This window comes from Podarcis raffonei, chromosome 12 (genome assembly GCF_027172205.1).
Source record: "Podarcis raffonei isolate rPodRaf1 chromosome 12, rPodRaf1.pri, whole genome shotgun sequence".
Taxonomy (NCBI): domain Eukaryota; kingdom Metazoa; phylum Chordata; class Lepidosauria; order Squamata; family Lacertidae; genus Podarcis; species Podarcis raffonei.
Window position 1 is genome coordinate 3,895,102 of NC_070613.1, and position 26,957 is coordinate 3,922,058.

The 26,957-nt window shown below is 49.8% G+C and overlaps 2 protein-coding genes across 14 annotated transcripts in view; one reads left to right on the forward strand and one right to left on the reverse strand.

Annotated features, from left to right (window-relative positions):
• The window catches only part of MAP4 (microtubule associated protein 4), a 205,236-nt gene that overhangs the window by 174,664 nt on the left and 3,615 nt on the right, over positions 1 to 26,957 (forward strand). For 7 of the 13 annotated variants that reach the window (XM_053409372.1, XM_053409374.1, XM_053409378.1 and 4 more), the window contains 9 exons: positions 557 to 781; positions 4,738 to 4,909; positions 7,576 to 7,635; positions 7,775 to 8,091; positions 11,267 to 11,395; positions 17,035 to 17,127; positions 21,074 to 21,154; positions 23,313 to 23,394; positions 26,039 to 26,151. In XM_053409372.1, coding sequence (XP_053265347.1) covers positions 557 to 781; positions 4,738 to 4,909; positions 7,576 to 7,635; positions 7,775 to 8,091; positions 11,267 to 11,395; positions 17,035 to 17,127; positions 21,074 to 21,154; positions 23,313 to 23,394; positions 26,039 to 26,151 — 1,272 coding nt within the window. The remainder of the gene's footprint in view (positions 1 to 556; positions 782 to 4,737; positions 4,910 to 7,575; positions 7,636 to 7,774; positions 8,092 to 11,266; positions 11,396 to 17,034; positions 17,128 to 21,073; positions 21,155 to 23,312; positions 23,395 to 26,038; positions 26,152 to 26,957) is intronic. The other 6 variants (XM_053409377.1, XM_053409380.1, XM_053409375.1 and 3 more) reach the window with 6 other exon arrangements.
• The window catches only part of LOC128423864 (cytochrome P450 2C25-like), a 227,825-nt gene that overhangs the window by 34,437 nt on the left and 166,431 nt on the right, over positions 1 to 26,957 (reverse strand). The gene's annotated exons all lie outside the window — the stretch shown is intronic.

The window sequence follows — 26,957 nt, forward strand, 5'->3', positions numbered from 1 at the left end:
GACACGGGGGCTGCCGTGTTTTTTCCTGGATGCAGTTACAAGGCTGTTGTGATGTTTGACTCTACCAAAGATCTCATTCGGGGGGCTGATTCTTAGAGAGAGGTTGAGTCTGCAAACTCCAGCATGGATTGGGTGCTAAACAGGAACCTAGGAAGTTGCCTTAATTCCAAGACGGACCACTGGCCCATCTCACTCTGTACTGTCTGCACTGACTGGCAGCTGCTCTCCAGGGTTTCAGAAAGGGATCTCTCCCAGACCTTTGTGGCGATGCTGTTGGGGGCTGAACCTGGACCTTCTGCTTGCCAGGCAGACGTCCCTCCACTGAGCCGTCTCCCTTCCCTATATAGTGCAACATTTAGTCCTCCTCCCCATGACAGCTCTTTCCTTAGGCTCAGAGAACCGCATGCTGCCATCTTTCCTTTTCGACTTGTTTCTTTGCTCCCATTTCTGCCGCTCTGACCTTTTGTTTACCATGCGCTTCTTTTCTTTTTGTTACGTCCATTTTTTGCTTGTGTGTGTGTGTGTGTGTTCTGTGTGTGTACGTTTTGACACCCAGCCTTCAGCCTCCACTTCAGCAACAAAGCCTGCAGCAACAGCAGCAGCAGCGAAAACCAAGGGCGCCCCCACTGCTGCCGCTGCCCCTGCCAAGCGGCCGGCGTCCACCGCTATGCCAGGCCAAAACAAAAAAGCCACCAGCCCTACCGCAGCCACCACCCCTAAACGCCTGGCGACGAGCGCCGCACGACCCTCCTCCTTAACTCCTAAAGAGCCCAAACTGAAGGTAAGTCACTTGTGTGCAAGGGGGGAGGGTTGTGGCCTTGGAGCCAGGTTGTTCTATTGAGCACATCTGGGCTGTTGGCATCGCCTGCTCTGTACCTGGATAAATTGCCATTGCTTTGTCCTCCCGTTCAGCGGTGCAACATTTGCCCTGCCGCCACTTCAGATCTTCCAGGAAAGCACATGGTGCATTTCGCCAGGAGGGTGCATCGCCTCCAAATACAGGTCCAAAATCCACTCAGGAAGAAAGCTAGGGTGTCAGGGAAAATCATAGAGTTTGAAGGGACCCTGAGGATCATCCCGAACCCCTTACAATGCAGGAATATGCAGCTGTCCCATAGGGGGATCGAACCCGCAACCTTGGCGTTATCCGCATCATGCTCTAACCAAGTGAGCTATCTAGGTCTCCTTAGCTTTCTGCACAGAGAGGGTTTGTGTGTTAATAGAGGGGGATTCGTTGGCTCTGCATTGCCCTTGTACAGCTCAAGAGGGAAGAGGATGAGGACAAAACTAGAATTCGGTGCCTCTGGCGCCACCTGCTGTTGGGCTCCCTTCCTTCCGCCCTACCAGTCCCAGTGGGCGCCAGCTGCCAGGGCCGGCTCAAGACATTTTGCTGCCTGAGGAGGATGACAAGATGGCGCCCTTCCCCAAGGCCCTTAGAGGAGCCAATCGGACCAGCATCTTACCCCAATACTGGTCAAAGGAATGCATCTTCCACTGCACTTGACGGCAGCAGGCTAGCATAGGGAATGCAGAGCACTCACAGCTCTGGCCCTTCAGCATCTGCCGCCTGAGGCAGCTGCATCACTCCGCCTCATCACAGGGCTGGCCCTGCCGGCTGCTTCTGGTCCCTCCGTTCTCTGGGTGCGGGAGGGTGGGTGGTTCAGCAGCCCTGTTAAAATCTGAAACGAAGGGATGAGCTGTCCCTGAGCAGGAGCCATCGCAGCTTACATTTTAATGGAAATGCGGCCCTTTAGGTAAGTAACCTTAGCTCACGGTTCCCGGTTCCCATAGTTACCAGGCCTCACACATCAAAATCCTGACACTTTTTATAATTGACTTAGTGTGCCTGGAAACCAGAGCGGGCAGCAAACATAGGAGAACACTTTGGATCTCCGCCAGGAAAGGGCTGTTTAATCCCAAAATATGTCACCGGTTCTAAATTGCTGCTCAGTAATCAGAATCTGCTCTAAAGTATTGTGCAAGGAAAGGAAACCTGTCAAACAAATAAATTTCTCCCCCCCTCCACCAAAACCCCCAATGTTTCTTTGCTGCATCAGTTGTTCATAGATAAATTGATCATTGCCCAGAAGTCCCAGATGGTCTCGGACAAACGCCATCTAAGCCTGTGGAGCAATTTTCTTTTTCTGCCTGTAATTCAAAGAGCTTTCTCTTGGCAAGATGACCAGGGAAAGGAAGAGGGAGCATGAGTGATTCCAGTGAGCGGAAAAGAGCCAGGGAACTAAGAAATAAATTAATTAAAGGCAGCGCCTTACTTATTTTATTGCATAAGATTTTTACACCACTTGATTGTGAAAAAGGGAAACGGCCGCAACAACCCTCAAAAAAGACAAAGCAGTAGAATCGTCAAGAAGAATTTAAAACATCCCAACAAATGAAATCATCGATAAACTAAAAAATACGTCAGCATTCTACATGCCTGGTTAATCTTGTCTGCACTGGTATCAAGAGGCAGGGAGTTCCAAAGTGTAGGTCCTGCCACACTAAAAGATAGAAGTGGTCAAGTGTCTTATGAAGGAATGGCTCCTGTGTAGGCCCTCCGTGAGCAGAAATTAGCCTGTCCCTGCGGACACGGGTGGCGCTGTGGGTTAAACCACAGAGCCTAGGACTTGCCAATCAGAAGGTCGGCGGTTCGAATCCCCGCGATGGGGTGAGCTCCCATTGCTCGGTCCCTGCTCCTGCCAACCTAGCAGTTCGAAAGCACATCAAAGTGCAAGTAGATAAATAGGTACCGCTCCGGCGGGAAGGTAAACGGCGTTTCCATGCGCTGCTCTGGTTCGCCAGAAGCGGCTTAGTCATGCTGGCCACATGACCCAGAAGCTGTACGCCGGCTCCCTCGGCCATTAAAGTGAGATGAGCGCCGCAACCCCAGAGTCGGTCACGACTGGTCCTAATGGTCAGGGGTCCTTACTTTGCCGCATCCCACAGCCGAGTTTTCTTTCTCACCTCCCAGTCTTCAATTTTACTTCTTCCCCTGGAGATTCTGCGGAGGGAGCTGGTGAAACTTCAAACCTTCAGACCCCTGCAAGCCTACACACATAGAAATGGTCCTGACTCCTGCTAAGTAGGGAGGGGCAAAACCCTCGTGATCCCTCAGCTCTCTGCCCCTTACATACAAGCAGAGGCCTCCTACATGGGCTCCCAGTACATTTCTGAGCACAATTCAAAGTGTTGGTGCTGACCTTGAAAGCCCTAAACGGCCTCGGTCCAGTATACCTGAAGGAGCGTCTCCACCCCCATCGTTCTGCCCGGACACTGAGGTCCAGCGCCGAGGGCCTTCTGGCGGTTCCCTCGCTGCGAGGAGCAAAGCTACAGGGAACCAGGAAGAGGGCCTTCTTGGTGGTGGCGCCCTCCCTGTGGAAGGCCCTCCCACCAGATGTCAAGGAATTAAACAACTTTCTGGCTTTTAGAAGACAACTGAAGGCAGCCCTGTTTAGGGAAGCTTTTAATGTTTGACAGACTATTGTCTTTTAATATTTTGCTGGAAGCCACCCAGAGTGTCTGGGGAAACCCAGCCAGATGGGCGGGGTATAAATAATAAATTATTATATTATTATCCTTGACCTGACCGCTGTCAAATACTAAGCAGGCAATATTTGGTCGTCCATTTGGCCAGCGTTCCAAACCTAGGTGAAATCACTCATTTGACCACAGATAACCTGTTGTGTTTTGCTTGAGGTTGGAGACAGATTTAGGATAAAAGAGAGATTTTTTGTTTGAAAAAATGGGATTGGGGTTATCAGCCTTTACTTGCTGTTGTAGTTCCTTTGAGCCTGAAACTTACGTAGCCTTTAGGTGATCCTGATCCAGCTAAGTTTGCTATCTCCTCCTACACTCCACCTTTACGATGATCACTAAATGGAGACCTTGTGGCCTTAGCCTCAAGCAAACGTCACCCACCCCTTTCCTGAACAAGCAGCTTATGGGAGAATAGCTTGGAATTTTGCTCACTATTTAGGGACATTTCGATTGGCTGCTGATACAGAATGTGCCTGCCCATCGATTCTATTCTCCCCGCCCCCGTTAGATTAGGATATCTTGATTTAAGCCAAGCTCTGATTTCCTCCTGAAAAGACAGACAGATATAATAAGACAAATACCAAAAAGTGAAGTGAAAAAGGAATGGGAGTGTCTAAATGAATACCTTAAAAGTCAAGGTTTGAGGACAGAAATCTGGCTGAGTCTGGAATAACCTTGTGAAGTGAAAAGATATGAAAGAGGGATTTATATCTAGATGCTAGGATAGAGATGATCAGGAAAACAGGAAGACACAATGAAAGGTAAAGGAGGTGTTGTGGGATTGGTGGAAGTCAATGTTTGTTTTTCTTTTTAGTGTTTATATTACTAACTTGTAAGATATGGATTTGGGGTTTTTTGTACGTTGGGTTTTGTGTATTGTTATTTTTTGATATTTTTCATGTTGTTTTGTGGGAAATACTAATAAAATTTTAAAAAATTAGAAACAGAAAAGACAGACTTTCGATTATCTTTTCCCTTGTTATGGGAAGAGCAGGAAGACCCTTGCAGGGAAAAGTTGCAGACTTTGCAACTCGCTATAGATCCCTTTCCATGAAGCCCACCCAAGCTTGCAAAGCTGACGGTGGCGCTGTTGGGCATGCAACTCTTTTCCAGGGAAAATCTGAACAAGCATCTCAGATGGATGAGAGGTTGTCCTCAGGGGGGAAAGCTCTGTTTGACTTTTTGTTTGTTTCTTTCCAGGGGACAGACGCAAAGAGCCCCGATAAGCGGACCTCTCCTTTGAAGCCCCCATCCGCTACAACTCCTCGGCCGGCCACAAAAAGCAGCCCAGCCACTCCCAGGCCGTCGACGGCACTTGCAAGTACAAATGCACCAAGGAGCACAGCCACGTCCCCACCCAAGAGGCCCTCTAGTGAGTACCCCTCTGCCCCAAGCTTGCTGGGAAAAGGGACGTTGGTTTTGGAAGCTGCACGCTCTTGCATTGCAGCTTTGCTAATTCGGCAACGTAGGGACATGTAGCTCAGTGAGTAGAGCCTCTGCTTTGCATGCAAAAGGTTCCGGGTTCAGTACCCAGCGGCATCTTCAGGTCTGGAAGCGTCCCTTTTCTGAAACCCTGGAGAGACACAGCTGGTGAGTGTAGCAGACATGGCCAAGCTAGATGGACCCAGCAAGAAAGGACTTCTCCATGCGGTTCATTGTTAACCTGTGGAACTCGCTCCCACAGGAGGCAGTCATTGCCACCAACCTAATGGCTTTAGGAGAGGATGAGACAAATTCATGCAGGTGAAAGAGATCGATGGCTACAGTTGGTGCTTCTGAATGCCAGTTGATGGAAGCCCTGAGGCAGAATAATGTTCCTTGTGCCTGAATCCTGCTTGTAGGTTTCCCAAAAGAGGCATCTAGTTGGCTACTGGGAAATCAGGATGCTGTACTAGAAGGGCCATTGGCCTGATCCTGCAGGCTGCTATGTCTGACTCCATCTAAGGCAGCTTCTAACGTATTTTTGTGTTAAATGTCAACCCCAGGGACTGAGGAACAGGACCTTGCTGTTTGTTAGCCCAGCCTGTGTATGATCTGGGCTGCATACTGCTTCAAGCTTAAATTCCTTTTTTTTAAAAAAGATATTTATTAAAATTTCCATTTTTTATACAAACAAACAAAAAACCCAAAAAAGTTTAAAAGCACATATAGTTCACAATACTTAGTTTTCAATGACATATTTCCCTGACCTCCTCATACCTCCCCTTCTTGTAGTCCAATTCAAATTATTTATTCAGCAAATCCTTATCTCAAAGCATTACAGCTTATAAAAACACCTTATTTTCTATCCAACATCTTAGGTTATTATAACCTTAAATTTTTACTTATAAAAAACCATTTTTTCATATTCCTTTATACCATTACAGCTAAAAACCACTTAATTTCAATCCAACATCATTCAACATTCCTTAGTTTTACAATATTTCTGTAAATAGTCCTTAAATTTTTTCCAATCTTCTTCTGCCGACTCTTCTCCCTGGTCACGGATTCTGCCAGTCATTTCTGCCAATCCCATACAGTCAATCAACTTCATCTGCCATTCTTCCAAAGTGGGTAAATCTTGCATCTTCCAATACTTTGCAGTGAGGATTCTTGCTGCTGTTGTAGCATACATAAAGAAAATTCTATCCTTTTTTAACACCAACTGGCCGACCATGCCCAAGAGGAAAGCTTCTGGTTTCTTCCAAGCTTAAATTCCTAAATCTACCAGTGGAGACATATTAGACTGAATTTCATAAACCAACCGTGCTCTGCTCTGTGTATGGTTTGCTTGATAAATAGCACTGTGCAGAACTTCTAGTCGTTTCCCACAGTGGGAAAAACAAGCAATTCTTGCAGTGTTTACACTGGGTCATCACCGAGTTTCCCAGTGGCTGGCCGCTGCCTGAGTACCTTTGTCCAATCCAGCAAGTCTCTTTCTCACTGCTTTGCTGTCGGTACAGGATTTGATCTACCCTGACACTGAATATTTCCCTTCCTCGTGTGGAGCATAGCGCATTGCGAGTTGAAATTCTTAAGAGCAATGTGTCTCTTCAGATCAGAGAGAGGGAGAGAATGGCCAACTGCCTTGGAGGCTATTTTGGGCTGAGGAGAGATAGAAAACAGTGACAACACCAGGAATTGCATTTTAAAATGGCTAGGTTAGACCCATTGAAATAAATAGATTTAAGTAACAAATCCATTTATTTCAGCAGGTCTCCTCTGAACATGACGTAGTTTGTGTATCACCCCTAGCATTTGTGTTGCCTGCTTCAATTGCACATTCTCTCTTTCTTTGCTTTTTTATTGATTCATATATCCTGCTTACATCCCAAAATGGCTATGTAGATAGTACACATTTAGCATCTAGGAGGCAAGATGATGTGGATGGTGGAGCCCAAGGTGGCATGCACCGTTCTCCCCATTTTTTAGCCTCAAAACAACACAGAGAGGTAGGTTAGGCTGAGAGAGCATGACTTGCCCAAGGTCATTCAGTGTGTTCCCTTAGCTGAGCGGGAATTTGAACCTGGGTTTCCCGCAGGTGGTGCTGTGGATTAAACCACAGAGCCTAGGGCTTGCCGATCAGAAGGTCGGCGGTTTGAATCCCCGCGACGGGGTGAGCTCCCGTTGCTCAGTCCCAGCTCCTGCCAACCTAGCAGTTCGAAAGCACATCAAAGTGCAAGTAGATAAATAGGTACCACTCCAGCGGGAAGGTAAACGGTGTTTACGTGCGCTGCTCTGGTTCGCCAGAAGCGGCTTAGTCATGCTGGCCACAGGACCCGGAAGCTGTACACCGGCTCCCTCGGCCAATAAAACGAGATGAGCGCCGCAACCCCAGAGTCGGTCACGACTGGACCTAATGGTCAGGGGTCCCTTTACCTTCCCTAGTCCAGCACACTAACCACTACACCACGCTGCCATGAGAGAAGTGCAGGGTGTTGGGAACCCTGACAGGGGCGGTGGTAGCCTGCTTAGCTGTGGCACCAGCAAGGCCGTGCCGTGGACTGACCCCAGCAGAGCAGAGGTTCAGCTTGGCTGCTGTCTTTGTGTGTTGTGCAGCCATCAAGACAGACGCAAAACCTGCCGATGCCAAGAAGACCGTCGCAAAATCGCCATCAGGTAACCTGCTTTCCCTGCTTCGCTTCCTGCTTGCTTCTTTGGGTGGCCACGTGGGGTTTCTTCGGGTGGCTCTGCGGCTTCCCCTGCTGACGGCCCTCTCTTCTTCTTCCTCCTCCTCCTCCTGTTCCTCCTTCGGCAGCCGACCTCAGCCGTCCAAAGAGCGCCCCGGCCTCCACCGCTGCCAAAAGCAGCGCCACCACCCCGACCGCTGCTGCCCCCGGCCTGCCCGGAGCAGCCGCTAGCCGGCCCAAGCCAGCCACGCCCAGGCTCTCGGGGACTGGGAGCTCTGCCGCCGAGCCCAAGAAGGCGTCCACGCTCAAAACCGCACCAAAAACCAGCCCCGTCACCAAGCCTTCCCGGCCCCCCACCAGTAGCGTGTCGGCCCCCGACCTGAAGAACGTCCGCTCCAAGATCGGCTCCACGGACAACATCAAGCACCAGCCTGGCGGAGGACGGGTAAGTCCCCCTGCCCCATATCTCTCTGGGTGATTGGTTGCCTGTGCTCACATGACACTCTCCCAGCGATGATGGATCACAACTCCCATGATCCCTGTCTCTTGGCCATGTTGGCTGGGGTGGATGGGAGTTGAAATCCAGGGTGCTACCCTAGCACAGTGGTGGGGAAACAGTGGCTTTCCAGGTGCTGCTAGACTACAACTCCCAGCAGCCTTAGCCAGCATGGTCAGTGGCTAAGGATCATGGGAGTTGTAGTCCAGCAAAAACCTCCAGAGCGCCACAGATTGCCATGTCCTTTTTGTAGAAGGAGCTGCCGCTGCTGCTGTCCTCAAGCCCCTCACACTTGCTGTAGCTGTCAGCCTTAGTTCTTTTTTGCAGCAGAGAAGCGGGTGCTTTGGATCTGGAAATGCAGAGCTCAGACCTCTAGGGGGTTGCTTTTGGAGAAAGGATTTGATCCAGCCAGGAGAGTGCTTGTAGGGTGGGCAAAGAGCTTTTTGATGTGGCTCTCTTACAGAGCCTCCTTTTGGCCGCTGCTGTGTTCTGCAGGTTTGGCTAATCCCCAAATTTTGAGGGTGAGAGATTGGTCCCTCTATAGAGGTGTCATCTTTGTGTGACCAAACACATCTCAAACTATTGAGCCTCTGCTTGCTCTCTGTATCTCGTGGACAGCATAAAAGACCAGTGGAACAGTTCTCTGTTTGGATTAATTTTGTGAGATCCCTCTTGCGGGGGCGGAATCAGGGCCTTAAATCTGCTGGGGTTCTTATGTTGCCCTGGTTGGCTGGGCCTCAAACCCAATGTTTACTTGGGGCAACCAAGGGCTTATTAATGCATTCACTTCCCCTTCAGTAACAACCCACGGACTCTCCCCAGCCTTCTGCTAACACAGTGAAGAGATGGGTTGAAATATTGGGGCTTTAGATCTCTCCCTGTGGATAAGTGACGGGGCGATTTGTGTGCCCCATCTGCAAGGAGGGAAACGTCAGCACCCCTAAAAGAGATTTTGGGTCCCACCCCTGGGGGAGAGTTGGCTGTCCTTGGCTCTCAGCTCCCTTCCAAACCAGGATCAGAAATTGCATCATCTTCAGCCGTGCCAAAGGGAATGGTAATGGCCATATCAGTGTCCATAGAGTCCATAGTTCCCTTCAGAGCTTCATTGATATTTGCATGAACCAAGGCTTGTCAGCAAGATTCTCCAGTAGTTGAAATGTCCTGTACTTCCTGGGGATCAGGACCAGCATTATGAGGCCTCAGACAGAACACCCACTTGAGGTCAGCACACACAAATTAACATGAGATTTGTCCATGTATAAATACATATATTGAGTCTGAAGGGGCAGGTGGGGCTCGTCCGCCTGGGAAGGTAGCTCATCTAGGAGGAGGAAACTCTGATCCTAAACCTCCGCTGCTTTGCGGGATATGTTTGGAAGAAGAAAGGGCTAAGGAGTAAACACTACACAAATCAGCCCAGCTGGTGCCGGATATATTGCTGTGCTTTCCTTTGGACCACGTCAGTGAGGCCGAGAGGGTGATCTTGTTGTCTAGGCAGCCCAGGACCTCCAGATACACTGCCCAGGCTTGTGCCCCGGGGTGTTCACTTTGGTGCTGCTAACACAGCAGTTTGACTTCACTCCTGGAGCTGCACTTCATTGTCTCTTGAGACAGACGGGCGCCAACAGCAGCAGTTGAGTCCACCCAACTCGCTATGCTGGCTGGCATCAGCTCTGCAAGTTTTTAGACAGGGACATTCCCAGACATACCTGGAGTTTCCATTGGGCATTGAGCCTGGGATGTTCTGAATGCAAAGCAGATGCTCCACCTCCGAGTTACGACGACCTTCCCCTTTGCTAGCCCTTCCTAAAGCTGGTGCAAACCAGCCACATTTAAGAGAAGCTGAAACAAAACTGTATTTTGACATGTCCCACAAGAAAGACCAGTGGGAAGAAAGGAAGGGAGCAAGACTAGCTTGAGCTGCTTTTGCTGCTGCTGGGAGCCAGGGTCAGAGGGGAGACCCTCTAAATCCTGGCACCCCTTGGACTCTAGCGCTTCCGCAGTCAAGAGATGTATTTTAATGGAATGCATGTTCACAGCCTAATTGTTCTCTCCCAGTTGGCTGCTCCCTCCTGAGTCTTCCCTCTGTTTGCGATGCATTAGAAGAATTTGTGATGGAGCAGGTTGCCTTGTCTTTAGGTGCCTTTACTTCAAAGAGCAGGAAGGCAGCCCCTGTTCCTTAGACGTCCGCCAGCATCAGACACCAGCAGGGAGCATCTGGTTTCCTGCAGGGGCTGCTGAGTCTCTGACCTGTGTTTCCAAGCCTGAAGCTGTTCAGTACCATCTGCACCATTGTCTTGTTGTTCCCTAGAGTGGGCTTGAAGCAGTCAGCCTTAACAGAACCCAGCTTTGACTGCAAGAATATTTGGGGGTTAAAAGGGCCCCCCCCAGTGGCACAGGAATCTTACCCAATGCCGACAACAGCCTTTTTTAAAAAAGTGGGAACCCCAGAAGACAAATGGTTTTGTGGCCTTTTGAGAAATTAATTCCAACTTTCATCCAGGGACTGTTTTCAGGGTGAAGGTGTTTGGGTCAAGAGACTGTGCACTTTGGATATTGGTGGATAGCAAAAACGGGTGTTCCGTCTTGGGAGACCTGTAGCTTGGAAGAGCTCTCCAACATCCTTAGATTAGAAGTTGGGGCTTGCATTGCCCCTGACTGAGCAACTGCCACATTTTGCCCCAAACCAAAATTTGGGGTGGAGAGCCATTTACCAGTTTGTGCCATGCTGCGCCGGCTCTTGAAGACTGTCTCCAGGCTTGAGCATCACACAGGTGCTGCTGTGACCATCGTGGACAGTAGGGGAAGGGTCCCTAAGTTGCAAAAGGGAGACCCCCCCCCCTTGGCTAGCATTTCAGGTGGGGGGGGGCTTTCACCCAGGTCTCCCAGCTCCAGGCAAGGAGGCTGCTTTCTTGAGCCATTGCCCTGAGCTTCTCCCCCTCTCCCGCCCCGTCAGACCACCACCTCCCACCTGTGTGCGGGTTCCCTCCTGGCCTTTCGGATCCCCATGAATGTTGTTTTAGACATCCAGCCGCCCTCCCCTCCCCATCATTGCTTTCCGTTTCGTTATATTTTTATTTCCTTTCATGATGCAAAAAGTCACCCTCCATTTGTCTCCATTTAGGCAAAAGTAGAAAGAAAGGCAGAGTCCGCCGGGGCTGCCCGAAAGCCCGAACTCAATGCAGTATCTAAAACGGCCCCCACTAAAACGGCTGTTTCAAAAGAGGGCGCCCCAAAGCAGCCCAATGGGAAAGTGAGTTCCATTTCAGACTTCTATCACTCGGGAGAGGCGAGCGGCAGCCCTTCTGCTACGCTGCACTTTTCATTTCCTGCTCCACCCACTCCCGCCCCATGTTTTGGGTCACTTTCCCTTCTCTCTTAGCTCTCTACACATCTTTGTTTCCTGTCTGCCCGCTCTTGCCATTGACACTCTCTTCTTCCTGGATTCCCATCCCCCTTTTCTTTGCACGCACCTTCTTTGTTGTACATCCTGCCCTCCTTCCAGTGGATTTCACGGAGAGCCATCCCGCAAACATCTTCCTGAATGTGCCTTGACACGGAACACCAAGCCCAGCGCGTTGGATCTGGGAGGCCAACAGTAGGTGGCGCCAGAGATAATGGCCGGCAGAGCTAACAGAGTCTTGTTCCTCCCCACCGAGTCCTATAAGGGCAACATGGAGGAGGAAACTTGGAGAGCCCCTGGGCTGGATGGAAGTAGGAAGGGGGACCAGTGGGGACTGGTGAAGGACAGGCAGAGGTTGGCCGGGCTGTGCCCCATTTGCCCCAATGGAACAACCTTTGCTGTCCCAGCCCCATGTGTTTCTAACGGCAGGAGGGTGCTCAGAGACCATCCTCAAGGTTGCAATGGTGGGGGGAATTGCTTGGCTCTGCCTTCCGACCGAGAAAGGAGGGTGCAGCTTCCCACCAGCACCCGCAGCTTCCCAAGAATTGGCCAACCTCTCCATCCCTGAGAATTTTCAGCTCCTTGCTGCGTCCTGCAAAGCCTGTCTGTGACGAGCCTGAGAACGGTATCTAATGCACATTAGTAGCAGCGGCTTGCTGTAGGATAACATCTCTTGCTAGGGAGGCAAATTTATGTTTGTTGAGTGAGGAACCGTCACTGTGGAATGCACCTCCATGCCACAAGAAAGCAGTTCCAGGTTACGCCTTCCCCTGGCCCACTAGCTTTCTGTGTGGAGGGGATGTCTGCGCATGGAGAAGTGCTCCTTGATGCGAGTCCCCACCTACAGTATCAAGTGATAACACACACTGGCCACCTCAGAAGCAGGGATTTAGTTCTGCTGGACCCAGGGAGACAAATCTTCCAGGGAGAGGCTTCTGATATCCTCGGGTTAGTCAAATCCCCAGCGTTGGAAAGCAAGAGTATTTTGGAGAGAAATCTTCTCGCTCCAAATGCTGCAAGGACTTTCCAGCTTCCCACATTTGCCATTTCCATGGTGGATGATGTTTCTAAATAGCTTATGCACAATCTCTCTACGCACCAGGAGTGTGGGGTTTGGGGTTTGACCTCTGACCTTCCAAGTGTTGTTGGACTGGGATCCTTGAGCTACAATTCCTACATTGCAGGGGGGTTGAACTAGATGATAGGGTCCCTTCCAACTCTATGATTCTTTGATCCAATTTCTTCAAATGACAAGCAAGGAGATTCCGGCTAAACATCAGGAAGAACTTTCTGATGGTAAGAGCTGTTCAACCGTGGAACGGTCTCCCTCGGGACGTGGTGGACTCTCCTTCCTTGGAGGTTTGTAAGCAAAGATTAGATGGCCATCTGTCATGGATGCTTTGGCTGAGATTCCTGCATTGCAGGGGGTTGGACTAGATGACCCGTGGGTCCCTGCCAACTCTAAAATTCTCTGATTCTATGACTGCAGTTCCCAACTTCCTTAGCCATTGGCTGTGCTTACAGGCACTGGTGGGAGTTTACATGTGTTTATTTTGACACACAAGACACATTGATGTAGAAAACCGCTGATGGCAAACCAGCTGTAGCCAGATGCACCCCAGAGCACACTCGGGCAACCTTGCACTGCCAGGTGCTTTGGAGTTGCCAGCACCCACTAGCCTCAGAAGAAGGGCATAATCAACAGAGTCACCAGCTCTGGCTTGGCACCGCCAGGGCCTGTGCGTTCCTCTGTGCTTTTGTCTTCTCAGGTTGGGCTTTCCAACACAACCCTTTTTGTCCGGCTTCTTAATGGCCTCTGGGACGTGTTTCAGCTTGTCCAGGACACGGACAATGCCCCCGACTGGCTGGCATCAAACCTGACCCCAATTAAGTCGGACTTGGGTGATTTGTCAGGATGTGGCGATGCCTCCCTCTGCTCCCCACGTCTGGCCTCTGCCAGCAGGAAGACTCTGTGCTCTCTGCTTCCGACAGAGCAGGGGCACTTAGTTTCAAAAGGGCAAGCAGCTGCCAGGCTCAGAGAAAGATTTTTAGAAAGCCAAGGGCACCTTTTGCTCAAAAGGATGAAGGGGAGAGGGTGACTGTTCTGGGAGAAGCAGCCCAGATGGGTTCCTCTCCAAAACCAGGACTGCACAGCTGCCACCTTTTACATCTTGTAAAAAGCATCTTAAAAAGCAGAGACATCATCTTGCTGACAAAGGTCTGTATAGTTCAAAGCTATGGTTTTCCCAGTGGTGATGTATGGAAGTGAGAGCTGGACCATAAAGAAGGCTGATCGCCGAAGAATGGATGCTTTTGAATTCTGGTGTTGGAGGAGACTCTTGAGAGTCCCATGGACTGCAAGAAGATCAAACCTCTCCATTCTGAAGGAAATCAGCCCTGAGTGCTCACTGGAAGGACAGATCCTGAAGCTGAGGCTCCAAGACTTTGGCCACCTCATGAGAAGAGAAGACTCCCTGGAAAAGACCCTGATGTTGGGAAAGATGGAGGGCAGAAGGGGACGACAGAGGACGAGATGGTGGGACAGTGTTCTCGAAGCTACCAGCATGAGTTTGACCAAAGTGCAGGAGGCAGTGGAAGACAGGAGTGCCTGGCATGCTCTGGTCCAGGGGGTCACGAAGATTCGGACACGACTTAACAACAACAACAAACAACAAGGTGTCCTTTAATCTAACATCAATATTTGGGAAACCCTGGATTAGATAGACAGACAGACAGACACACACACACACACACACAGAGAGAGAGAGAGAGAGAGAGAGAGAGAGAAGCTAATAGCACATCTCCATTCAGCCCAGCCGTAGATTCATGTTGGGGTGCATTGCATTCAACATTTTCTTAGCTGGGAAGCCTATGCAGGAGGTGGTATTTGTGCTTCATGTAGTTCATGTGTGCTGTTCTGCATGCACAGTTGCAATGCACCCATTGTTCCATACCCTTAGTGATTCCCCATAGAAAATGATTAGCTGGCTGTTAACCAGAGGGCTTCCTTTGGAGGTGAGTTGAGTTGCCTGCCCTTTTTAGAGGGCCAGAATGTTCAAAAATTCCTGAAATACAAGCCTTTGATACAGGTCACCTCTCTGCATATGACGCCCAGGGGGACAACAGTCTTTGTTGGCTGCAGCAAGAACAGCAGTTTTGTGGCACTTTAAAGACTAACAAATTTCATTGTGTCCTAAGCTTTTTTGGCCAGTCCAAAGGGCTCTTTGTTGCTTCTCTTGAGGCACAAACAATAATAGGGCATGGAAAAGGAAGCCCAACAAAGCAGGTCTTTAATACAGACAGGCCTGGTGTTAACCCCTTAGACACATTTCAGCCAAAGACCGGGGAGGTTTTAACAGGGGCTGCCGGCATACAGTTCATCAGGCCCCTTTGAAGGACCATGAGGGCACCCAGAAGATTGGAAAAGCAAGGGGAGACGAAAGAAAGTACTACTTCACACAGCACATCTTTAAACTATGGAACTCACTGCCACAGGAAGTGGCAGCAGCTGCCCACTTAAATGGCTTTAAAAGAGGATTAGGCATGGAGGTAAGGCTGATCAGAGACTACTAGCCTAGATCTGGGCATCATGGAATAGAATTGTAGAGTTGGAAGGGACCCACTGCAATGCAGGAATCAGATGGGGAGAGAGCTGTTGCACCCTAGTTCTTCTCAGGCTTCCCACTAGGGCACCTGAGAACAGAGTGCTGGGTGAGACGGGTCCTCTTTGACCTGATCCAGAACCTCTCCTCTTATGTTCTTCACCAGGTATCTCATTTTTGCCAGAAAGCAAAGTAGAAGTCCGGGGAAATCATACAGCCCCCCCCAATACCCTGTTAATATTCTGGACACACCTGCAATCAATAAATACATAGACACTAAAGCAGCCTTTCTCAACCTGTGGGTCCCCAGATGTTGTTGAACTACAACTCCCATCACCCCTAGCTAGCAAGACCAGAGCTCAGGGATGATGGGAGTTGTAGTCCAACAACATCTGGGGACCCACAGGCTGAGAACCGCTGCACTAGATGATACAAAGCCTTCTCCTCTTGGCGCTTCTGGGTGATGTGCCCTGGTCTTTGCAAGGTACTCAATAATGCCAACTGAGATGAGATGCTTTTCAGGGTTTTTTGCATCCGTTTACATTACGCAATCCAGAGGCAGGCAGAGGGAAGGCTGTGGGACCCCCAAGCACCTGCTGGTCTCTGGGATCCTTGCACAGAATGATGGACACCTTGGCCTGGACCCATAAGGCACTTCATGGAATCATAGAATCGTAAAGTTGGAACGGACCCCCAAAAGTCATCTAGCCCAATGCCACGCAGTGTGGAGGAATCGCAGTTAAATCACTTCTACTGAAGCAAGACTGTATACTCAAGGCCATGTAGCACAGATCAGTGGCAGCCTTAACTGTGTCAACGGCACCCCAAGTTCTGTGTTCTTCCTTTGCAAATTTAAAACACGTCAGTCTATCATGTTGAAAAGTGGACCATACCACACTCAATGGAACCCACCCCAATACAGGGAGCACCCAGATAGGTGTGTTTTTTGTCCTCATGCACACAAGGCTTGCGGGACGCGGGTGGCGCTGTGGGTTAAACCACAGAGCCTAGGGCTCGCCGATCAGAAGGTCGGCGGTTCGAATCCCCGCGACGGGGTGAGCTCCCGTTGCTCTGTCCCTGCTCCTGCCAACCTAGCAGTTCAAAAGCACGTCAAAGTGCAAGTAGATAAATAGGTACTGCTCCGGTGGGAAGGTAAACGGCATTTCCGTGCGCTGCTCTGGTTCGCCAGAAGCGGCTTAGTCATGCTGGCCACATGACCCGGAAGCTGTACGCCGGCTCCCTCGGCCAGTAAAGCGAGATGAGCGCCACAACCCCAGAGTCGGCCACGACTGGACCTAATGGTCAGGGGTCCCTTTACCTTTACCTACACAAGGCTTTCTCCCCCTACATCCACACGGCATCCTTGCCATCAAAATGCCAGCCCTGTACTCCCTGCGCCCCAGTTAACCTGGATTTACCCTTTCCATTTGCCAACAACACACTTGCTACCTGGGCTCTGTCTGGAAGACCACTTACCGCACTAATGCTCTGCCTTCCACCGGAGCACGAATTTGGCTCGATTAAAGAGCCTTCTTCCTCCCACCGGGGGTGCATTCATAAAGGCCAGTCTTCCTGGCAGTCTCTTCCGCGCTCAGTGAACACCCCCTCTCTGCTGCAGATCATGCAGAGAGGGGCCTGCCGCTCTGCTCTTGCCGCTACTTACCACTGTCTGCTTCGCTTCCTTGTCGCCTTCTGCTTGCCTCCTCTTCCTCCCCCCCTTCCCCCCCCCCCCCCGTCTTAAGTTTGTTCACGCTTAATCCTCGGAGCTGGGTTCAGGTTCTAACACGAGTCCTCTGTCCGTCCACCCTTCTGCCGTGGCGTTGTGTCCCGCTCCCTCGAGAGACTTCTAACCAGCCCTCTTGTGTCTCCATCTCTGTGACGTTCCAGGTCCAGATAGTCTCCAAGAAAGCCAACTACAGCCACGTCCAGTCCAAGTGTGGGTCCAAGGACAATATTAAGCATGTCCCTGGAGGTGGGAATGTAAGTATTGCAGGGTTCCAGACACCAGTCTCTCTACTAACTCCTTTTCTCTTGTGCTGCTTTTGACTGTCCTCTGTGTGTATGTGTGTTTGTGTGCATGTGTAACCTCCCCTTCCACCAAAACCACAAAGGAGCAGGAACCCCCCCCCACTGGAAGCCATCTTCCAGAAGCTTCCCTCAGCCTCCAGATTTTAGGGTGGGGGAAGCAAGAGGGAAGCCACAGAAGTTACGGGGCCGTTGCAACTTCAAAGGGCTGCAGTCGAAGGAGCAGACAGCCCAGTAAGAAGCAGGCATTCACTGGTGAGCAGCGGCGCTTTGGGAGGGGAACTGTAATTTGAGGGACCCAGTCGGTCACATGACCTCGCTTTCACCCCTCCAGTCTTCCATTGGTACGGCCCAGACACAGACGAGACCCCCTCACCCCCAAGTAGGAATTGAGCCACACTAGGCCATTCTTCTGCTTTTCTTTGGACCACACCAGCGAGGCCGAGAGGGGATCTCGTTGCTGGGACAGCCCAAGACCTCCTTGTACTCTGAGAGGGGATCACTTCGGTTCTGCTAACAAATGGTTTGACTTCACCTCTGGAGACACACTCCATTGTCTCTCGAGACAGACAGGTGCCAGCAACAACAAGGCCATTCTGAGCTGAACAATATATACAAACTGGAAGCCAGAATTCTATTCTGTGCCATGAAAAGCTGGCGCTCTGCAACTTGTACAAATCATTCAGATTTTTACATTTTTCGTATTTTGCATTCCTCATCCTGTGTTTTTCTGTTTTGCTTGATTCTGGGCTTGCCTTATCCAGGAGACCTCCGCCCTGCCGGTCTCTCTCCATGCAGTTGCAAGCACTTTTGCAAAATCAGAATTTGCACCTTTCTCGAAACCAAAGCCAAGCTTCTCAGGGGACAGAAGAGTGCTGCGCCCAGTGTAGTATCCTGCAATTGGAACACATTTTGCGGGAGTGACGGGACTGTGTGTATGGGGGGTGGTCTTGGAGGCAGCACGTCTCTTGAGTGTGTGTGCATCCCATTCGTTTAGGTGATCTCCCATCACTCCTCTCAGCGCTTAGGAAGCCCTACTGCTCCTTCAAACTTTGCAAGCTGTCAGATCACTGCTTTCCACGTGCCGCTTGTTCTGCAGAAGGCAAATCTCCAGGGGTGCTCTTGGCAGTGCCCCACCCCAAGTGCCGTGAATTGTGACAAGATGTTTCACGCTGACGCTTCTGGAAGGAGGACGGAGCCTTAATCTGTTACGCAGTGCAATTAATCCACCAAAGCTTTAATCGCAGGCCTTGGGAACGTACCTGCATGTCTGACAAGATCCTTTTGTATGCTTTTTACGCTTGAGAAAGGCCTTAGGCAGTGCAGACAGAGAGAGCTTTGTGTATCCCAGACCCCTCCGTGTCTTTGTAGGGAGGGAAGCGAAACAACAATACTATGCATAGCACTCTGCACACACTCGTGCGCCCGGTCGGCGCCCCCAGTCTTAAGAAACCTCTGTGTGTGTTGAAACACCAGCTGGATGTCAGAGACACAAATCTTTTCTCTGTCGGCTTCAGGCGGCCTGAGGAACAGAGCTTCTCCCTGAAATGATAACTGGGGCTTCCATGTAGCGGCAGTTCGAGGGGGGCTGTGGCACTCCCCCTGAGACCGAAGTCTACCCTGTCCCTCAGCTTTCGCCCCCTCCAAAATAAGCACGCAGAATTGTAGCTTAGGCACGGGGTGGCGAATGTGCAGGTTTCCTTCTGCTGACACAAAGTATTGCCAGGGGATGTTGTTAGCTCAGCTTCCTCTGGTATGTCTTCTCTGGCCTTTCGTGGGTGATTTGGGTCTTTCGAGACATTCCTGCATTTGCTATGGAGTCGGCTGATCCTCCTTGGAGGGGTTAGGTTTCCTCTGAAAGCCAAAAATGTGTCAAATTGCACTCTTCTGTGGATAATTCCTTTTTTTTTTTAATAATCTTTTTATTGAATTCTTGAAAACAACTTCAAAAAGTACAAAGATATTAAAAAAGTGATAAATAACAAAAATAATATCAGCAGAGAAGAAAAACTGAAGAAACACCTATAAACATAAAACAAACAAACCTGCAAACACCACTCAATTGACTTCCTTCCATCTCAGTTTAGGCTAGATAAACTCGTAACCTTTCTGCAGTTGTATTATATCAGCTCTATACATCGCAGGTTTTAAATTCCGCCCACTGTGATTTTAGTAATACCTAGATTAACTTCAATGTAACTTAAAAATTTATTCCAATCGTTCGTAAACTTTACATTTTTTTGATGCCTGATCTTTTGTGTCATTCTCGCTAATTCTATATACTCGAATAGTTTCATTTGCCATTCTCTGATGGTGGGGATGTTTGAAGTTTTCCAGTTTTGCGCTAACAGAATCCTGGCGGCCACCATTGCGTATTGAAAGAATGTTTGGTCTTCATTTTTGATCTCCTCTCCGATCATACCTAAAAGGAACGCTTCAGGTTTTTTGGGGAAGGTGTATTTCAATATTTTTTTTAATTCATCGTAAATTTGACCCCAAAATCTTTTCACTTCGTCACAGGTCCACCACATGTGGAAGAAATTACCCTCTTTAGTTTTACATTTCCAGCATGTGCTGTCTCCGGTCTTATACATCTTCCCCAGTTTTGCCGGGGTGATGTACCAACGATACATCATTTTCTCCTTCTGTGGATAATTCCAATTTTATTTCATTTTTGTCTGGGAAATGATTTTGTGGGGGTGGAATCAGTGTGTCGGGGGCAAGTAACATTTGCTTTTTCCATGCAAACCTTTTTCTGGCTGCGGCATCTGCCTTGCCCCCCTCCCCTAATCAGGTTTCACTGCATTCTTGGTGCTGTGAACCTCATGTTCCCATAGAACAGCCTCGCTCAACCTGGCTCCCTCCAGACATTTGAGCTACAACTCCCATGCGATGCTGAGGCTGATGCTAGTTGGGAGTCCAAAATAATTGGGGGGGGCAGGTTGGAGAAGACTGGCGTAGGATGGTACCCTAGCCGTAATCCCAGGGGGGCAGGCAGTTGCAACAGAAGCATTTAGAAATAAATTAAAAAATTATCCAGTAGCACCTTAGAGACCAACGAAGTTTGCTCTGGGTATAAGCTTTTGTGTGCATGCACATGTCTTCAGATACACTGAAACAGAAGTCACCGGACCCTTATATATAGTGGGAAGGTGGGGTGGGGTTTTTCTCAGGAGGGTAGTAGGGTGATTGACTCAATGGGTATGGTAAACCTGTTGACAATTGTTAAATACTGCAGTTGGTCCTACAGGAAAAAGCAAGTATGCAGATGACCCAAAATAGCTTTAGCAGGTGTAATGAGACAAGAATCCAGTATCTCTGTTCACACCAGGTCTCTCCATAGTTTTCAGCTTAGTGATAAGTTGTAATTCAGCAACTTCTCTTTCAAGTCTATTTCTGACTCTACCTGAATCTAGAAGTGTTTAGACTCTCTCTTTGCAAGTCTAGAAAATGACCTTCCTTGCATCTCCTTTTCCCATGTTGATTTTGCAGCTATTACCTCTTCCGTTACTGGGTTTTATCTGTAACTTCTGTCCCTCTTCCCCCTGTGAATAAAAATCACTCCAGAACAAAAAAACCAGCTGCAGGGATCACACCCAACCCCCCAGCCTTATTTGATAAAGCTGTCCCTTTTCAAATGCAACTTATTTCTGTGGCCTGTCCAGAACTTCTGAGAAGAAAGGACTGTGCCCGCTCTGGCCTCTCTCTCTCTCTCTCTCTCTCTCTCTCTCTCTCTCTGTCTCGTGGCACCTTTAATTCCTTCCTTCCTTCCTTCCTTCCTTCCTTCCTTCCTTCCTTCTCACGCTGTCGCCCACTTCCATTCTCCATCTCCTCGATCCACAAAAATCGAAGCTGTCCATCCTCTCGATCCGGAGAGTAAAGTGCTCAATATTGTTTTCAGGTTCCAAATGCCCCAAGGCCGTCTTCGGGCGTCCACTCCCAGTCGGCCACCGCCCCCAGGCCCAGCCAGGGCAGTACCCATGTGAGTAGAACCACCACAGCTGGCCAACTCGGCCTTGGACGGGACGGGCTTTTCCACCTGTTGGGTTCGTGAAACCTTCTGTGCCCTGATACACAGAGACCAGCCACCAGCGCATCGTCCCCCGCCTCCACCCCACCAACACAGGACCCCGGAGTTACCCGTAGTCGCTCCTGAGCCTCTCCACCCTGTGGCAGGGACATGAATCCTGGCAGGGATGTAAACTACGGAACTCGCTTCCACGGGAGGCGGTGGTAGAATATGAATAGCTTTGGGGTTTTACGGTTTCACAAAGCAACCGCCCCCTCCCGGCTTACTATATAAACTAGAACCCCCCTCTTCCTTTATCCTGCCCCGCAAAAAGCAGTGCCGCAAAAAGAAAACGTTGCCGTGAGCTCTGACTTTTCTGTTCATCCCAAGGCTTTGTCGTGCAGGCCGCGTATTTTCCTAGTCCTCATGGTTGCCATAAGACGCACCTAGTTTTTAGAGGGGGAATGCAAGAAAAAACAATATTCTTTAAAGGGAGCGCTGAGCAGAGCCTGTATGCATCCCAGGCTCTGCTCAACGCTCCCTTTCATGAGCCGCATGGAGCGTGTGTGCGTCGCTTACAGGCTTTTCCCTGAGGAGGAAGAAGGGCAGCCCATCACTGGCAGGTTGCCCTTCTCCCTCCTCGGGGGAAAAGCCCCCAAGAGCCGCACACATGCTCCGCGAGGCTCTTTAAAGAGAGCTCGGCTCTTGGGGGCTTTTCCCCGCGTAGGGAGAAGGGACAGAGCACAACAAAGCCAGAAGCTAGAACAGCGAGAGGGAGCGCAGTGATCCCTCTCACTGTTCTAGCTTCTGGGATAGCTGCGCAGCCTCTTCAGGGCAGCGGGATGAAGGCTCCCCGCTGCCCTGAAGAGGTTGCGCCCGGCTAAGCCAGAAGCTAGAACAGCGAGAGGGAGCGCTGCGCAGCCTGGGATAGCTGCACAGCCTGCATTCGCTCCATAAGACGCACACACATTTCCCCTTACTTTTTAGGAGGGGAAAACTGCGTCTTATAGAGCAAAGAATACAGTCTTTAATTGCCAAGGAGCTCAAGGCGGCATACATGCACCTCCCTATTGAATCCCCACGACAATCCTGCGAGGTAGATTAGGCTGAGAGGCGGTGACTAGCCCAGGGTCACCCAGGGAGTTTCATGGCCAAGTTGGAAGGCGGGATTAGAACCCTGGGCTCTCCCAGGTCCTAGTCCGAGAGTCTTAAGCATTAAACCACCATTGGCTCTCCACGCTTAAGGATGCCAGGAGCACTTAAGAAGGCAGGTACCAGAAGGGGGGGAGTGGGCAAGGCCTTCCGTGCCCTGTACAATTCCCCCCCACCCCGGCCTTATTGCCTCTGTTCCAAGAGGCAACCTGAAACATTCTCCCTCCTTCCCCTCCGTCATTCCACCCTCCCTCCCCTCTCCCCTCCCTCCCCAAGTGCTTTGAAAAGTTGGGATGAATTATGCAAATTTCCTAGACTTTGCATAATACATTCTGGACACGCGTGCATCTTTTGAACTCCATGCCCAAGATTTCTTTCTAGGAAGGCAGGGCGGCCGCCCTGGGCAGCCACGGGGAGAAAGCGGACACATAAAAATGGAAATAATGTTATAATTATTGTCAGTGCTCCCTGCAGCCACCCCCCCCCCCAAAAAAAAGAAACTATACATTGCAAGCCAGCGTCTCAGTAAAGCTGAGGGAGCGCTCTGGGGGTTTTAGTGCACTCAGCACCATTATTAAGACGAATCAGCACCATTAATTAGTATTATTTGTCCAGCACCGACTGGTGCATGTGTAACGCCTGACGCTGTCTTCTCTGCCCGCTCTCCGGCCTCTGGTTTGGCACAGTGCGCTAACTTTTTTTTAAAAAATGCCTTCTTTTGGGATGGGGCTTTGAGAACACACACACCCTGCCCTTTTGCTGCATGATCACCTTCTGCCCCACCCCTCGCAAGTCCCTGGAACGGCAGCAGCAGTGGCGGCTCATGCCTTGCACCCATAACCAACAGGCCAGTCCGGGTGGAGGGGGTGCTGGAACAGCGGAGCCCTGGAGATCTCTTCTGCTGAGCTTGACAGAGCAGGCCTTGCGTTCCTCGTTCCTGAGAACCTTCCTTCTTCTTTCCTCCCCTCGTGTCCTGCAGGTGCAGATCCTGAACAAGAAGATCGACCTGTCTAAAGTGTCTTCAAAGTGCGGCTCAAAGGCAAACATCAAGCATAAGCCAGGTGAGAGGGGGAATGGCTGCGGGAGGATGGTGGGGAGGCGGGGTTGCCCTGGGCTCAGGTGAGCACCTCATCCTTCCTCTTCTCTCTTTCTGGAAGCACCTTCCTCCTGCGGTTTTAAAGGGGCCGTGGAGACCCAGAGGTTTTTCCTGGTTGCCAACCATTCCCTCATTCAAAATATGTGACATTAAAGGTAAAGGGACCCCTGACCATTAGGTCCAGTCATGGCCGACTCTGGGGTTGCGGCGCTCATCTCGCTTTATTGGCCGAGGGAGCTGGTGTACAGCTTCTGGGTCATGTGGCCAGCATGAATAACTGTGGTACATTGTGTTTTTTAAAGATAGATAATGACACTGTAGTATGCAAACATTTTTTTGTAAATAAATCCAGAAACAATAGAACTCTGCTGGCAGGAGCTGATGCACCGTATTTTTCGCTCCATAAGACGCACCAGACCATAAGACGCAGCTAGTTTTTGGAGGAAAAAAAGAAAAAAAAATACTCTGAATCCCAAAAGCCAGAACAGCAAGAGGGATTTGGCTTCTGGGGTAGCCACGCGAAGCCTCTTCAGGGCAGCAGGATGAAGGCTCCCCCAGGGCTGCGCTCCCTTTAAAGAGCGCACGGAACGTGTGTGCAGCTCTTGGGGGCTTTTTCCCCGAGGAGGGAGAAGGGCAGCCCTTATCTCTCCTCGAGGAAAAGCCCCCAAGAGCCACACACATGGTCCACACGGCTCTTTAAAGGGAGCGCTGAGCAGAGCCTCCCACCTGCATTCGCTCCATAAGACGCACACACATTTCCCCTTACATTTAGGAGGGGGCGAATGCGTCTTATAGAGCAAAAAATACGGTAGTTTATGCTTCTGACTGCTGAAAATGAGACACCTTTTCAGACGTGCAGAAGTGTGTGTGTGTGTTCTTGATGGATTTCATAGAATCATAGAATCCTAGAGTTGGAAGAGACCACAAGGGCCATCGAGTCCAACCCCCTGCCAAGCAGGAAACACCATCAGAGCACTCCTGACATATGGTTGTCAAGCCTCTGCTTAAAGACCTCCAAAGAAGGAGACTCCACCACACTCCTTGGCAGCAAATTCCACTGTCGGACAGCTCTTACTGTCAGGAAGTTCTTCCTAATGTTTAGGTGGAATCTTCTTTCTTGTAGTTTGGATCCATTGCTCCGTGTCCGCTTCTCTGGAGCGGCAGAAAACAACCTTTCTCCCTCCTCTATGTGACATCCTTTTATATATTTGAACATGGCTATCATATCACCCCTTAACCTCCTCTTCTCCAGGCTAAACATGCCCAGCTCCCTTAGCCGTTCCTCATAAGGCATCGTTTCCAGGCCTTTGACCATTTTGGTTGCCCTCCTCTGGACACGTTCCAGTTTGTCAGTGTCCTTCTTGAACTGTGGTGCCCAGAACTGGACACAGTACTCCAGGTGAGGTCTGACCAGAGCAGAATACAGTGGCACTATTACTTCCCTTGATCTAGATGCTATATATATATATATATTTTTATAAAATTTTTATTAGTTTTTCAACATATAATATAAGACAATACAAACAACAAACACTGACAAACAAACATATAAACATGTATAATTTCATAAATTTTTTCATATACCCAATTTCAACGACTTCCCCATGCCTCCCTTTTCTGCATCCCTGTTTTAAACTTTTTTCAGCAACCCCTGGTCCGAATTACTTATAAATTCCTTTCTATAACCCTTTTCTTTCCTCTTATCCAGTCATATCTCTGCAAATCTGCTATACTTTACCCATGACATTTTAACACTCAGTAATTTTACAAGAATTTTTAAGATAAAATTTGAATTTCTTCCAGTCTTCCTCCACTGTCTCTTTCCCTTGGTCACGGATTCTGCTCGTCATCTCTGCCAGTCCCATGTAGTCGATCACCTTCGTCTGCCAGATCTAGATGCTATACTCCTATTGATGCAGCCCAGAATTGCATTGGCTTTTTTAGCTGCCGCGTCACACTGTTGGCTCATGTCAAGTTTGTGGTCAACCAAGACTCCTAGATCCTTTTCACATGTAGTGCTCTCAAGCCAGGTGTCACCCATCTTGTATTTGTGCCTCTCATTTTTTTTGCCCAAGTGCAATACTTTACATTTCTCCCTGTTAAAATTCATCTTCTTTGTTTTGGCCCAGTTCTCTAATCTGTCAAGGTTGTTTTGAAGTGTGATCCTGTCCTCTGGGCTGTTAGCCACCCCTCCCAGTTTGGTGTCATCTGCAGATTTGATCAGGATGCCCTTGAGTCCATCATCCAAGTCGTTGATAAAGATGTTGAATAAGACCGGGCCCAAGACAGAACCCTGTGGCACCCCACTAGTCACTCTTCTCCAGGATGAAGAGGAACCATTGATGAGCACCCTTTGGGTTCGGTCAGTCAGCCAGTTACAAATCCACTGAGTGGTAGCATAGTCAAGATCGCATTTTACCAGCTTCTTTTACCAACTTCATAGAACTGTAGAATTTGAGGTCCCCCCCTCTTAATTGGTTAAACATTACAGCCCTCATACATACTTCAACCCACATCGAGAGGAAGCAAGCTGTGGGGTGCTTTTAACTGCCGGGCTCCTGGCAACAGCACCACCTCCCTCGGGTAACACTCTCCCTTCATTGCTCCAGGCGGCGGAGACGTCAAGATTGAAAACCAGAAGCTGAACTTCAAGGAGAAAGCCCAGGCCAAAGTGGGCTCTCTGGACAACGTAGGGCACGTCCCGGCTGGAGGCACCGTGAAGGTATGCTTCAGGCGGCACCCAGGCATGGGTCCCTCCTTGCCCCCTGTGGTTCCCCCCCTCCTGTGTGCGGCCACCCGTCCGTCCTGCCATCCTCACATTGCCAGCCTCACATTCATTTCCACGGTGCCACCCGATGGAGGGTGCTGAACGGACCCCCCAGGACATTCCACCCACCCACCTACCCCTTTTAGGGCTTCATAAGTATCGGAGGCTATTCGTTTGTTTCATAAAATTCGCTTGTTAAAAATAACAACAACGACCTCTCAAAAAAAGAAGAATTCACATGGCAATCATTTTAAGACTTTTGAAACGTTTAGCAGCGGTTCTCAACCCGTGGGTCCCCAGATGTTGTTGGACTACAACTCCCATCATCCCTGAGCTCTGGCCTTGCTAGCTAGGGGTGATGGGAGTTGTAGTTCAACAACACCTGGGGACCCACAGGTTGAGAAAGGCTGGTTTACAGTAACTAACAACGTATTAAAACTCGCATCAACTTTCTAAGCATCTGGACAGGCTTGCCTTTAAAAAAAGGGTTTTTATCAGGTGCTGAAAAGCATTCAGTGAGAGCAGTATAGGTGCTGCCACACTGAGCGATTAAGTTCTTAGAAATGCATTTTGGGTATTTACCTGGCACCTGGGCGTGGAGAGGGAACCCATTCCCTTCTTCCCTGCAGCATGTGTGTACATTGCGTGCATAAACAGAAGCAAAGCTCCTCTGCCTTCTCCCTCGGTTTGCACACGTGTGCATAAATACGAGAATTTGAAAACAGGGCCCGGAATTATACCTTGTAAAGCCCCGCCCAGCT